The 13,870-nt window shown below is 42.3% G+C and overlaps 1 protein-coding gene and 1 non-coding gene across 4 annotated transcripts in view; one reads left to right on the top strand and one right to left on the bottom strand.

Annotated features, from left to right (window-relative positions):
- SLC25A13 (solute carrier family 25 member 13) overlaps positions 1 to 13,870 on the top strand; it is a 229,996-nt gene that overhangs the window by 19,160 nt on the left and 196,966 nt on the right. For all 3 annotated transcript variants that reach the window (XM_052638583.1, XM_052638584.1, XM_052638582.1), the window contains exon 2: positions 12,587 to 12,640. In XM_052638583.1, coding sequence (XP_052494543.1) covers positions 12,587 to 12,640 — 54 coding nt within the window. The remainder of the gene's footprint in view (positions 1 to 12,586; positions 12,641 to 13,870) is intronic.
- Positions 6,250 to 6,384, bottom strand: LOC128047137 (small nucleolar RNA SNORA70). The gene has a single exon (XR_008199323.1). It is a non-coding gene; the product is annotated as a small nucleolar RNA SNORA70 (small nucleolar RNA).

The following is a 13,870-nucleotide window of genomic DNA, read 5'->3' as shown; positions in this document are numbered from 1 at the left end:
ATCTGGAGACTATTGGTTGTCATATCTGGGAGAAGGGGTTGCTACTGGCGTCTTAACAATTGGAGGCCAGGGATGTTGCTCAACATCCTATGATGCACCAGACCCTCCTCCAAAATGAAGAATGATCTGACCCAAAATGTCAGTAGGGCCATGGTTGAGAAACCCTGGTCTAACCCTTGACTGCTTAGGTTGCGGACCTGTGGGAAAGGCATGGGGCTTGGGACCCATCAACTGTTTGTTTGCAGTTTTCTTAATTGTAAAATAAAAGAATCCAACCTACTTCAAGGAGACTTTGAAAAGAAAGGGGGTTTATACAGATGTGTGCCTAGTGACTCTGCCTGATTCCTTTCACTTTGATAGGGCCTGGCCACCCATGATCTTTTTAAAAACTAGACATTAGTATTATTACTGTTATTCTTATTTTGGAGCGGTTTGGGGTTCCATAGCAAAGTTTGAAGAAAGGTTCAGAGATTTTCTGTATACCTCCTGCCCCCATGCATGCATAACCTCTCCTCTATTATCATCATCCCCCATCAGAGTGGTCCATTTGTTACAGTTGGTGGGCCTACACTGACACACCCTTTTCCCTCAAAGTCTGTGGTTTACATTTGAGTTGACTCTTGATGCTGAACAGTCCTTGAACAAATTGTGCAATGATAGGTATCCTTCATCATAGTGTCACACAGAGTCTTTCCATTGCTCTGAGAATCTGTGCTCTGCCTGTTTTCCTTCCCTGTTTCTCAACCCTGGTGACGAAACTGCTGATCTTTCTATGGTCTCCATAGTTCAAGAATGTTGTGCAGTTGGAATCATACATATGTAGCCTTTTCAGGTTGGCTTCTGTCGCTTGTGCATTTAAGTTTTGTTCATGTTTTGATAGCTCATTTTTAAGTGCTTAATGCCTCTTGATGAAAGTGAGAGGGGAGAGTGAAAAAGTTGGCTTAAAGCTCAACATTCAGAAAACGAAGATCATGGCATCTGGTCCCATCACTTCATGGCAAATAGATGGGGAAACAGTGGAAACAGTGTCAGACTTTATTTTCTGGGGCTCCAAAATCACTGCAGATGGTGATCACAGCCATGAAATTAAAAGACGCTTACTCCTTGGAAGGAAAGTTATGACCAACCTAGATAGCATATTCAAAAGCAGACATTACTTTGCCAACTAAGGTCCGTCTAGTGAAGGCTATGGTTTTTCCAGTGGTCATGTATGGATGTGAGAGTTGGACTGTGAAGAAAGCTGAGCACCGAAGAATTGATGCTTTTGAACTGTGGTGTTGGAGAAGACTCTTGAGAGTCCCTTGGACTGCAAGGAGATCCAACCAATCCATTCTGAAGATCAGTCCTGGGTGTTCATTGGAAGGGCTGATGCTAAAGCTGAAACTCCAGTACTTTGGCCACCTCATGCGAAGAGTTGACTCATTAAGACTCTGATGCTGGGAGGGATTGGGGGCAGGAGGAGAAGGGGACAACAGAGGATGAGATGGCTGGATGGCATCATCGACTCGATGGACATGAGTTTGGGTGAACTCCAGGAGTTGGTGATGGACAGGGAGGCCTGGCGTGCTGTGATTCATGGGGTTGCAAAGAGTTGGACACGACTGAGCGACTGAACTGAACTGAACTGAACTGAATGATATTCCATTATCTGGATTATCCATTCACTGAGTGAAAGACATCTTGGTTGCTTGCAGCTTTTGACAGTTACAAATAGAGCTGCTGTAAACATCCATCCATTCAGGTATTTGTGTGGAGATAGTTTTCGACACGTTTGGGTGAATACTAAGCAGCATGAATGCTGGCTCATGTTAAGAGTACGTTAGTTTTGTAAGAAACCTGCAGTCTGTCTTCCAAAGTCGCTGTGCCATTCTGCATTCTTGTTAGCAAACAGTGAGAGTTCCTTTTGCTGCACATCTTCACCAGTGTTTGGTGTTGTCAGTGTCCCGGATCTTGGCCATCCTAGTTGGTATACAGTGGTATTTCCTGGTTTTAATTTGTATTTTCCTGATGACAGACGGTGTGGAGCATCTTTTCATATGCTTATTTGCTGTCTATGTATCTTCTTTGGTCAGGTGTCTGTTAAGGTCTTTGGCCCGTATTTTGACTTTCATTGAGTTGTTTGTTTCCTTGTTGTTGAGTTTTGAGACTTCTTTGTGTATTTTGGGTAACAGTTCTTCACTAACTATTCTTGTGTAAATACTTTATCCCAGTCTTCACTTATCTTTACAGTCTCGTGACAGTGTCTTTCACAGAGCAGAAACATCTCCTTTAATGAAGTCCAGCTTATGGATAATGCCTTTGGTGTTGTATCCAAAAAATCATCCTCAAATGCCAAGATCATCTAAGTTTTCTCCTGTGTTATCTTCTAAGAATTTTGCATTTAGGTCTGTGATCCATTTTGAGTTAATTTTTGTTAAGGGAGTAAGGTCTGTGTCTAGAATCATTTTTTTGCAGGCAGATGTTGTTTTTGTTCAGTTGCTAAGTTGTGTCCGACTCTTTGCGACCCAATGAACTGCAGCACGTCAGGCTCTCCTGTCCTCCACTATCTCCTGGAGTTCGCTCAAACTTCTGTCTTTTGAGTCGGAGATGCTATCTAACCACCTAATCCTCTGCTACCCTCTTCTTCTTTTGCCTTTGTTCTTTCCCAGCATCAGGGTCTTTTTCAATAAGTCAGCTCTTTGCATCAGGTGGCCAAAGTATTGGTGTTTCAGCTTCAGCATCAGTCCTTCCAATGAATATTCAGGACTGATTTCCTTTAAGGTTGACTCAGGAGTCTTCTCCAGCAGCAGTTCTTCGATACTCAGCCTTCTTTATGGCCAAACTCTCAAATCCATACATGACTATTGGAAAAACCATAGCTTTCGACTGTGTGGATCTTTGTCAGCAAAGTGATGTCTCTGCTGTCTCGTCTTGTCATCGCTTTTCTTCTAAGGAGCAGATGTCTTTTAATGTCATGAATGCGTGTGGATATACAGCACCACTTGTTGAAGAGACTATCTTTGATCCTCTGTAAAGATCAGTTGACTTTATTGGTGAAGGTCTACTTCTAGGCGGGCTTCCCTTGTGGCTCAGCTGGTAAAGAATCTTCCCGCAGTGTGGGAGACCTGGGTTTGATCTCCGGGTTGGAAGATCCCCTGGACAAGGGATAGGCTACCCACTCCAGTATTCTGGCCTGGAGAATTCTATGGCCTGTGTAGTCCATGGGGTCCAAAAAAGTCTGGCACGACTGAGCGATTTTCACTTTCACTTTTCTTTTTCATTTCTAGGCTTTCTATCCTGTTAGATTTAGAATTGTTACGTCTTTTTGGAAAATTGACCCTGATGTCATTATATACTGTCTCTCTTTATCCCTGTTAACTTTCCTTGCTTTAAAGCAGGCTCTGCCTGAAAGTAATATAGCTGCTCTGCTCTCTCTTGATTAGTGTGTTCATGGTATGTCTTTCTCGGTTCATTTATTGTTAATCTATATGTGTCTTTTTTGTAGATGGCATATAGCTGGGTCTTGTTTTTTGCTGCATTGTAACAGTCTCTGTCTTTCAATTAATTGGTACATTGATGTTTAAGGTGATTTTGGTTATTCTCCTTGGTGTCCTCTAATCTTTGTGTATCTGTGGTTTGGTGTCTGACTTCGATTGAGTGGAAATTCTGCATCATTGTTACTTCAAATATTCCTTCTGGTCCTCTCTTCTCCTCTGGTATTCCCCTTACATGTATATGAGACGTTTTTGTAGATGTCCCACAGACTTGGATATTTAGTTCTGTTTTTGTTTGTTTGTTTTCAGTCTTTTTTTTCCCTTTGGTTTCCAGTTTTGGAGATTTCTATTGACATATTATCAGAACATTCTTTCTTTCTTAGAATTTCCATTTTTCTACTTACATCACTGTTCTGTTCTTGCATGCTGTCTACCTTATCTATCAGAACCCTTAACATGTTAATAATCATGAAGTGAAGTCGCTCAGTTGTGTCCGACTCTCTGTGACTCCATGGGGTGTACCCTATCAGGCTCCTCCGTCCATCAGATTTTCCAGGCAAGAGTGCTGGAGTGGATTGCCATTTCCTTCTCCAAGGGATCTTCCCAACCCAGGAATCAAACCCAGGTCTCCTGCATTGCAGGCAGATGCTTTACCGTCTGAGCCACCAGGGAAGGTTAATAATCATAGTTGTTTTAAGTTCCTAGTCTGATAATGTCAACATTCCTGCCATATTTGAATCTGGTTTTAATGCTCACCCTGTCTTTTCAGATTGTGCTGTTTTGCCTTTTGGTATTTTTTGTGATTTTTTTTCTTGATATCCAGACGTGATGTACTGGATAAGAGGAATGGCGGTAACTGGTCCTTTGGTATTGTGAGGGTAGGGTGTAGAGGGAGAAGGAATGTTCTGCAGTCCTGTGACCAGGTCCCAGTTCAGTAGAGAGCCCACGTCCCTGGACAGTATACTTCACAAGTGTTTCTCAGTTCCTCTTCCCCTCAGGTGGGAGAGGATGGCTGAAGGTGGCTGGCGTTGGGTATTGCCTTTTCTCTGGTTAACTGGCTCTGGCAATACTCCCGCAGGTTAGGTGTCTATGAAATGATTTCTTCTGAAGCAGAGCTGGGTGCTCTTGTGCATTTCAGCTTGGTTCCTTTTCCTTCCCTCCTACTGAAAGTGCCAGGTAGTCTTTCCCTGGTAGTCACTGAGAGCCAAGTTGAGCTCCAGGAGGTAAAACTCACAAAAGTGTGGAGAATCCATCATGTCTAGGTCCACCTAGAGTTTTGCCAGGTCTTTTCTTGTCCACACTGAGCCTCTAGCAGTTGTCCATCTGCAGCTCAGAATTACCCACTCTCAACACTGGTTCCTGCAGAGGTTTCAGAGGATGGGTTTCAGCTCTGACAAGTTGTGATTTTCTGGTTCTGCCTTTCTGTCTCCATTTTGGGGGGCAGTGGTTTGGGAGTAGTAGATTTTTCAGCATTTAGGCTTTTTACTTGCTTTTATGACGGACTGACCATTTCTAAGCCCCTGCATGCTGGGCTGGAAACTAGACGTCTCCCCATCATCTTCTGATTGCCTCTCCTGTACTGGAGGAAATCCCCATATTACAAGGTCTGCCTGCCTGAACACGAGTCAGACTTGGTCCCATCTTTCCCTGCAGCCAGGGCACAAGCGCCTGATCTGGCTTTGCCGAGTGGACACTCAGTGTGGGTTTGATTTGGAAGAGGGCAGGCAGCTTGAGGGGTAAAGAATCAGCCTGTCAGCGCAGGAGACAGGGGTTCGATTCCTGGGTCAGGAACACCCTCTGGAGGGGGAAATGGCTACCCATCCAGTATTCTTGCCTGGAAAACTCCATGGAGAGAGGGGCCTAGAAAGCTATAGTCCATGGAGTCACAGCGAGTCTGACGTGACTGACAGCAGCTTGTGTGTGAAGCTGCCATTTCAGCTGACCTAACAGGCAGCCTAGGCAACCTGCTTTTGTTGTGGGTTTCTCACCTCAAATCCTGGGATCGTTTGAAGCATCATTGGTGGCCCCCTTAGCCTCAAGCTGATGATTCTGCAGGCTTCCTAACAAAACTGTGATCATCTAATAGAATTTTAATTTTCTCCTCAGCTTTTCATCTTTTGTTGCTTATTTCTAAGTTGAATACACGTTGGACCTACTTCCTCATCTTCCATTCTTATTTGGGATTAGAAATAGATAGCTGTGTTTTTGGCTTATATTTGTTAACGGTACCTGTTAATCACTACCAGCATTATGTATCACTCTGTAATTCACAGAGCACTTTTTCTTCATCCTAGTTAATCCTTAAGATCACTTTATGAAATAGATAAGTAAATTTTGTTGTTTTGCCCTATTTTTTTTTTTCGGACAGGGAAGTAGGATTTATTGGTAGGCATGAGTAAGGAGGGAACAGTGCCAACGCTCTCATGCATGCAGTCACCATTTGTTCAGAGGGCCAGGGTTCAGGATGTATCTGGCCCCAAAGCTGTCCAGGATGAGCCGCTTTTCTGCCACCATGGTTTCAAATTCACCCGCATTAAATTGAGTGAATCCCCACTTCTTGGAGATGTGGATCTTCTGGTGACCAGGGAACTTGAACTTGGTCCTGCAGATGGCCCCAATCACAGGCTCCTTGTTCTGCACCTTGCTGCAGATGGACATTAAGACTTGGCCAGTGTGGACCCTGGCCACTGCCCTGGGGCTTTCCAAAGAAAGCAGGCATGCATGTCTGGAGCCTGCACTGGGGACAGCATGCCCGCTGTGAGTGTGCACTGGAAAGGGTTTTCTCCAAGGCCCCTTAGGGCAGCCTCTGCAGGCGACAGGCTGTGCACACTGCTGAGGAGGCTGCTGTTTGCAGCCATGGCACGTGGGGCCACTCTGGGGAAAAGAACATAGTCGACTTAATTGGCTGCAAAGGATTTTGCCCTTTTTATAGATGAGGAAACTAAAACTTGGAGATGCGAACTGACTTGTCCAAGATCACCAAGTTAGCAACATACTGAAACCCCAGACCTGGTGATGTTTGCTTATGACACGATGAGCAAGCAATGCTTTCTCCATAAGGAGTTGAAAATATAAAGAGACGAATGTCTATTTCAGAGGAGACTTATACTGTCTCTTGTCAAATTTTTAGTCTTGGGAACATTTACTGGAATGTTAGCTTTAGCTTAATAATAATAAAATCTAAAATTAGAGTGTTTAAAGTTATTTTGGCATAGCAGCACCCACAGCTAAAACACTGCCATTCATTTCTTAATTGCTGTACTCTGCTTCTTCATACAGAAGCTTAATGGTGATGGCTTTATCATTGTCTAATATTTGTCTACAACCCATTTCGTAAACTATTGAATCCTTCTGATAAAATATTTCCACATCCCTGAAATAACCCACTTGCGTAGTTACCCAGCGGGTTAACATTTGTGGTGTCTGCTGCTTTATAAGTCAACTGTTGAGTGACTTGAACATTTGAGGGTTGACTACACAGAAAGGTTGTGGTTTGAATACTGCTTAACATGATATCTTGTTTGTATATTAATTTCAGTAACTTTTTATAGTTACTACTCTTCATTTATTAGACCATAGGGGAACTGTAGGATGAAGAATGAGTGATTCAGTGAAGTCAATGAAAACTTCTTTTTCTTAAACATGATGAGACACTTCATTTTTATCCCTCTTGAGTAAATGGTGACTGTGGTTTTGGGGAATTTCAAACTTTCTTTTACAGCTACTGATTGTATCAGTCACGGTTCACTTGCAGAGAGCAGAATCCACTCTAGCTGGTTTAAGCAGAGGGAAATTTATTACAGAGTGTTAAATGGCTTATGGAATTTGTTGGAAAGGTGAAGAAACAAACTTCAGGTTGAGCTCTTAGGAGTGATTTACAGAGCCTCACTGCAGAGCAGGCCACCAGGGGAGCATTTGCCTTTTGTGCAGTCATGAAACTACCCACCAAAGCGGGAGGGTTTCAGAACCATGCTGCCGCTGACATGGCAGGAGGAAAACTGGACACTTCCATGTGCCGCAGGAAGATCAGCCAGTTCCAAGGCTGATGCTTGCTGGCAGAAACAGCAAAGGCATGGCCCCTACCTTCCAAATCTTCGCTTTCCAAAACTTTGCCTCCCACACCTTACTTAGCTTCGTCTGATTGACAGCACCTAGGCCGCATAGCTGCAAGGGATTCTGGGAAATGTAGTTTAACCTTCCAGTCTCTGCAGTATAGGAAGACACGTGGGAAGAAAGGGTAGCCCCAGCTTCTGAGTTATTAGGTCGCACCCAGTAGTGCTTTCCATGAGATTCGGGACCACCCACTACGAGGTTTCCCCCACCTCTCCGTTTTCTGCTTGTCAGTGCACACAGACAAGCGTGCATGTGCTTACACACACCGAGTAGCTTTCGATGAGCTGCCTCTCTGTTTTCACTTCCTATCCAAAGTAAACAATTACTTCATGACAGTCGGATTTTCAGTGTAAGTCTGAGCTTGTCTTGTCTTTCAGACCTTTCAGGTTTTGTAGGGTGATGGAAGAACTGTTGCTGAGTGAGATAGCAAGCTGAATGAGGTCTGGCGTCCTGGGTTCTAACCCAGTGGTTCTCAGCCTGGTCCTTCACCATCTCGTGGTGAAGCTTTAAAGGTACTCATTCCAGAGATTCTAATTCAGTTGGACTTTGCTGTCTAATTTGATCAGCCTGGGGACTGATAAAACCCGGAAGCCCTGAGGCAATGCAAACATGCAGCCAGGGCAGTGGATCTCAAGCCCAGTCAGACAGGATTTTACATCAACTACAGCTGTGGTTCTCACACTTTGAAGTGAAGCTGCTCGGTCGTGTCCGACTCTTTACGATCCCATGGACTGCAGTCTACCAGGTTTCTCTGTCCCTGGGATTTTCCAGGCGAGAGTACTGGAGTGGGTTGCCATTTCCTTCTCCAGGGGATCTTCCTGACCCAAGGGTCGAACCCAGGTCTCCTGCATTGCAGGCAGACGCTTTACCCTCTGAGCCTACAGGCATCAGAATCACCTGGCTGCTGCTGCTAAGTCGCTTCAGTTGTGTCCGACTCTGTGTGACCCCCATAGACGGCAGCCGGCCAGAGGGCTGACTGTCCATGGGATTTTCCAGGCAAGAGTACTGGAGTGGGGTGCCATTGCCTTCTCCGAAATCACCTGGAGGACTTGTTAAACCATAGATTGCTTGATCCTGCCCCCAGAGTTTCTGATTTGGTAGATTTGGGGCAGAGTGTGAGAATTTGCATTGGCCTAATAAGAGCTGCCTGTTTTCCTTGTAAAATTTGATTTCTACTCACCTGGAAGTTTTTCTTTAAGAACATGTTCAGAGCTCCTACTTAGTTTCTGACCTTTACTGGAGCAGGGGACACGAGGAGTAAGGTGTCTACGAGATGGTGGTCTTACATGGCTCGAGCTTCCCAGTGTAAGAAGAGAGCTTTTCTGCATGCTTTCTTCTTCAGATTAATATCCCTGATTTTTTTGTAGGTTAAGTTTGTTCCCTCTCAACACCCCTGGTTAGACTTAGAAACTATTTTAAGTGCACAGTTCCGTACCTCTGCAGTTTGTTAAAGCAATGAGCCCTCAACTGAGTCTTGATTCCAGTGTAAGAAAGCCAGTTTAAACAATACTCCTACACGTAGAAAAATCTTTTCCAGTGTCTTCCTCTGTTTGGCTGCTGTAACTCATATTAAAACAAAAATGAATTTATTTGTCCTCAAAAATATCTTTCTGGGTTTCCTTGCCATGCGTCCCACTGCCCGCTTTTTAAAACCAGTCCTTCAAGTTATATTATTGTTGGCTGGTTTTTTTTTTTTTTTTTGTATTCGGAATGTACCTAGCCAGTATATGTATTTTGCAAATGCTATTGATAACCTATTTAAACTGTTATTTATAATGTTTGTCTTGTCAAAAATGTTGACATATTCAGTGATCCTCAAATTTTGCGGAACTTATTTATGGAACATACCTTATGGAACATACCTTGGGGAAATTGACCTGAAATTTCTATACTGTCATTAACAAAGATAAAGGTCTCCCAGTTTATGGAAAAAAAGATAATGCATAGTTTCCATTTTTAACCCCCCCCCACCTCTTTCTTCCTTAACCTCCACTTGGTGTGAATGTTATGTGCTTGTGTATAAAATTATTAAGTAGCAAATGGTGATATTTCCTAGTCATCTGCCAAGAATCCTTTTTCTTCTTGGTGATTTACTCCCTAACAATGTTTGAAAATTACTTTATTTAAAACTTTTGATATAAAAACTTTGTTTTAATGGTGGCATCCATTCTTATAAATGCGAATTCAGAACAGTAACGATAAAGCAAATCAGACAACTAGGTACTAAGAATAATAGCTGTAAATGCTGCTGCTGCTAAGTCGCTTCAGTCGTGTCTGACTCTGTGCAACTCCATTGATGGCAGCCCATCAGGCTCCTCTGTCCCTGGGATTCTCCAGGCAAGAACACTGGAGTGGGTTGCCATTTCCTTCTCCCAATAGCTGTAAATATTTACATGCTATTCGTATTTGAGAAATATATACTTGTATATAGAACAATGAAAATTAGCCTTTGGAGAAAAACCTAAAGTTTGAGAATCTTCTAAAGCCTAATGAACTAAGGCTTGTCAGGTGATGCAATGTGAGCTTGCCTGAACAGGTATTCTGAGTTGGCTTAAAACCGTAGGGTCACACAGCTAGTGAGTTGAGAGCTCAGGTCTGCCCCCGACAGTCAAGGGCAGTCTGATACTGGAACATGTTCCTAATCATAGCACTGGATGGACACTACAAACTGGTGGTTCTAGGAGAAACTGGGAGACTCTTTTTTTTAGGCATGTGCTATTTTATATTAGGGGTAACATAAGCTACGGTCAATTTAAAGCTGCCTACAATGTGACTCAGTGAGAAGACCAGCGCAGTAAGGGGATGGAAGACTTGGAACTTGACCTCTGCTCAGAAAACACTTAGAAATGTCAGCAAAAATTGTTGCTAAATCTGACTTTCAGGGAAATAAGTGACCCTTTCTGAGTCTTGGTTTCCCTTTCTGTCAAATGAGAGCAATAATATGCTCTGTCTGAGCTCAGGTCTGCCATGAGTATCCAGTGACGTCATAGTCCTGCTCTGAAAACTTGTCAGTGTGCTGTACACATTAGGTGACATGGCTTAGGCGCGTTGGGCCGCCATATGGATGGGTTTCTCGCGTGCCCTCCGCCCTGGGAGTGTTACAGGCTGAAAGCTTGCTTTCTCTCACAGAGGTGTAGTCCTGGCGGTGAGCAATGACTGCATTCTGGGATCAGTAAGGAGAAGAATGCTGTGGGAGTCAGGGCTGGCGGCGTTCACTCTGAAATAGCATTGCCCAGGGAAGGCTTTATGAAGTGTGTGTGGCAGAGTGAATTAATTTGATTTTAAAGGATGTGTTACTCAGATGGAGGAAGAATAGTTCACTTTGTGGAAACTTACCTTTGCTTTTAAAAGGAAACCCAGTTAAGTGCTGAGGGTCACCATATGCCTTTTAAAAAAATGTTGCTTATGGTCTTGAGATGTAGAACTTGGAGGGAGTGTCTTTTCTCTCAAAGAAAAGGATGGAAACTTCTCATGCTGTCCCTTCTCCAATAGTGTCCTTCCCGCCTTTCTCAGAATATAGGCCCACACGGAGGGGATCTTGTGAGACTCTCAGCAGCACTATCATCCGTCTTCAGTTGGCTTTGCAGTCAACTTTTATATTTTTTTTCTCTAATTGAATAGCAGAGAACACTCAGTGATTGAGGATTTTAAAAAGATGGCAAATTCTTATGGATAAAAATAGCATTGGTGGTTATAAGTACTCAGCAGAAGTTAGGAGTTATCAGTCTTGGTTTGGGAAACAAGGTGACCAACTAACTGGTTTCAGGAAAACTACCTCTCCTATTCCAACAATTAGTTAATAAAATTATTCCTGACAGTGGCGGGCCAAGGAGCTCAGGCAGTTACATATTTCAAGACAGAGAACCCATTGTCCGAAGATCCCAGGAGAGCCTTTGCAAACACACCGAAGGGATTTAGAACAATTTGCATAAATCTCCCCATGGATGGCGACATGGCTCCAGTATTGGGGTGGTTCCAGGAACCCCTCCTTGGCTGTATCATGGGGTGATGCTGTGCTTGGGGAGAGTTCAGTCTCATGACGGTTTCTGCCAGCAGGATTGGGTGATGGGACGCTGAATAAGCCCACTGTTTGGTTCCACATAAGGACTCTTTTGTGTTGGCCTGGGGCAGCCATGTTCAAGTTTGTCTTCTCTTTCCCCAGTGATGTTTTTGGACTTTGTGGGCTGGAGAATTAAGCACAACACCTATTCTGAGCTAATCTGTCAAATTTTGCTCTTGAAAGGTAACCATAGCCCCTTGTATTCAAGAATGTGGTAAATAATAATCAAACATTTGGAGACTTATGGTTTCTTTCTCTTTTTTTCATTGAAATACAGTTGATTTACAGTATTAGTTTCAGGTGTGCAACATTGTTCAATATTTTTATGGATTATATTCCATTTAAAGTTATTAGAAAACAATGGTTGTATTTCCCAATGCTGTACAATTGGAGACTTCTGGATTTTTTTATAAAGTTGGGGAGAGGAGGATACTGCTGGACATGACCAGATTGCTGGGTGTTCATGCCTGTCCATTGTGGAGCCATGGGGATTAATTGCCTTCTGTCTGTGAATATTGTTTGCTTTGCTCACTAACCTCTCTAAAAACTACGTTTTTCTTGCATACTTAACAAGTTGTACTTTAATATTCCCCTGTGAAAGGGTTTGGGTCACTCTGGATTGCAGTTTAAAATGCCAGGTGGTTGCAAGTCTGTTTTAACTTTTCTTTTTTTCTTATTCGTTTTGGGAAAAAAATGATGTATATTAAACACTGCATATTAGGAGCTTTTGTTTCTTGTATGGAATGTTATCATTTCAGAAGCCTCATAAGAAGTCTAATTTAAAATCCAGAGAGTAGTTTAAGCACTGGGTAAATTTAGTGCTTTAAGTGCAGAAATGAAATTCACTGATTTCTAACCTGGAGTTTATTTTCTTTCAGTCTGCGAGCTTGATTTCTCAGCTTTGTTCTAATAATATAAACATTTTTATGTTTATTTATAGGTGGCTTTAACCAAGAGAGCAGATCCAGCTGAACTTAAAACAATATTTTTGAAGGTCAGTATAAAGGAATCTGTTTTGTTTCTTATTTGTGTTCTACAATTTTTAAAGATTATTTTCAAGCAGCTCTCTATTTCGTTGTTAAAAACATCCCCAGAAGTACCTTTACTTAAGACTTGTAAAAGAGATCGATTTTGTATCTGCCTTTTAAAATGTATCCCGTACTTGTAGGCGACTGTCTGTGATGGCTGCATGGTTTACATTTTACTTTGTTGTCTCACATGATGTTCAGTACCGAAAAGGAGTTGTTGAGTTTAGTCTCGCAACCCATTTACCTTTCCGAGATCGTCCTATGCAGCAGATGATACTAAAGCTTTCCGGCCTAAGTTTAAAGCTCTTTTTAAACACCTTTCTTCATCTTTCATTCATCCAGAATGGTCTCTCCTGAGCAGAACATTGCTGATGTTACCATCATCATATCATTTAACTTCAGCTGTGGTGCCCTTGAGGAGGCCTCAGTACGAGTAACAGTAGATACTGCATCACACTATACAAGTTTATTTCCTTCGTTTCTTATATTTTCACTTCCTTGTGATATTGAGCACTGAGTGACTAATACTCTAATAATAAAGTCTGCCTCAGGTCCCAGATACTGAACCACTTTTGAGGTTATCTAACTGGCAATAAAAGTACTCAAAAGAAGAAAGGCCATTTTTGTAAAAATAATTTTAAAAAGTACATATGTAGGCCTTTTCTAAACATGGTCAGAAGGTAGGTGTGCTATATTTAAAGAGAACCCAAGGCTTCAAGTGAGAAACTTGTTCTGCTGCTGTGTATATATGGCTTAGGAGGTTATTAATTCTCCTAGCATCACTTTCCGTATCAAAATGTGTTACTGTTAAAAATTGAGGTATCAGGGAATTTGAATACTGATAGGATTCTTTGATATTAAGTAATTATTAATTGATTTTTAGGCTAGGTAATAGTATTCTGAATATGGAAACTTATAAAGAGTTTTTTAGAGATGTACACTGAAGTATTTACAGGTGAGATTGTGATATCTGAGATTTGCTTTTAAATAACCCAGTTTTGGTGGTGTAGGAAAAATAGGCAGTATGATAATTTTCTGCAATTGGAAAATGGAATATTGGATTTACTATACTGTTCACTCTACTTTGTGTATATTTGAACATTTACATAATGTTATAAAAAGTTGTAAAGAGTCCATGACAAAAACGTACCTGAAAATGCTGTGTATTAGACATGTACCTGATACGCATTAGATAT

Source organism: Budorcas taxicolor, chromosome 4 (assembly GCF_023091745.1).
Source record: "Budorcas taxicolor isolate Tak-1 chromosome 4, Takin1.1, whole genome shotgun sequence".
Taxonomy (NCBI): Eukaryota; Metazoa; Chordata; class Mammalia; order Artiodactyla; family Bovidae; genus Budorcas; species Budorcas taxicolor.
This window is presented reverse-complemented; position numbering and strand designations above follow the sequence as displayed.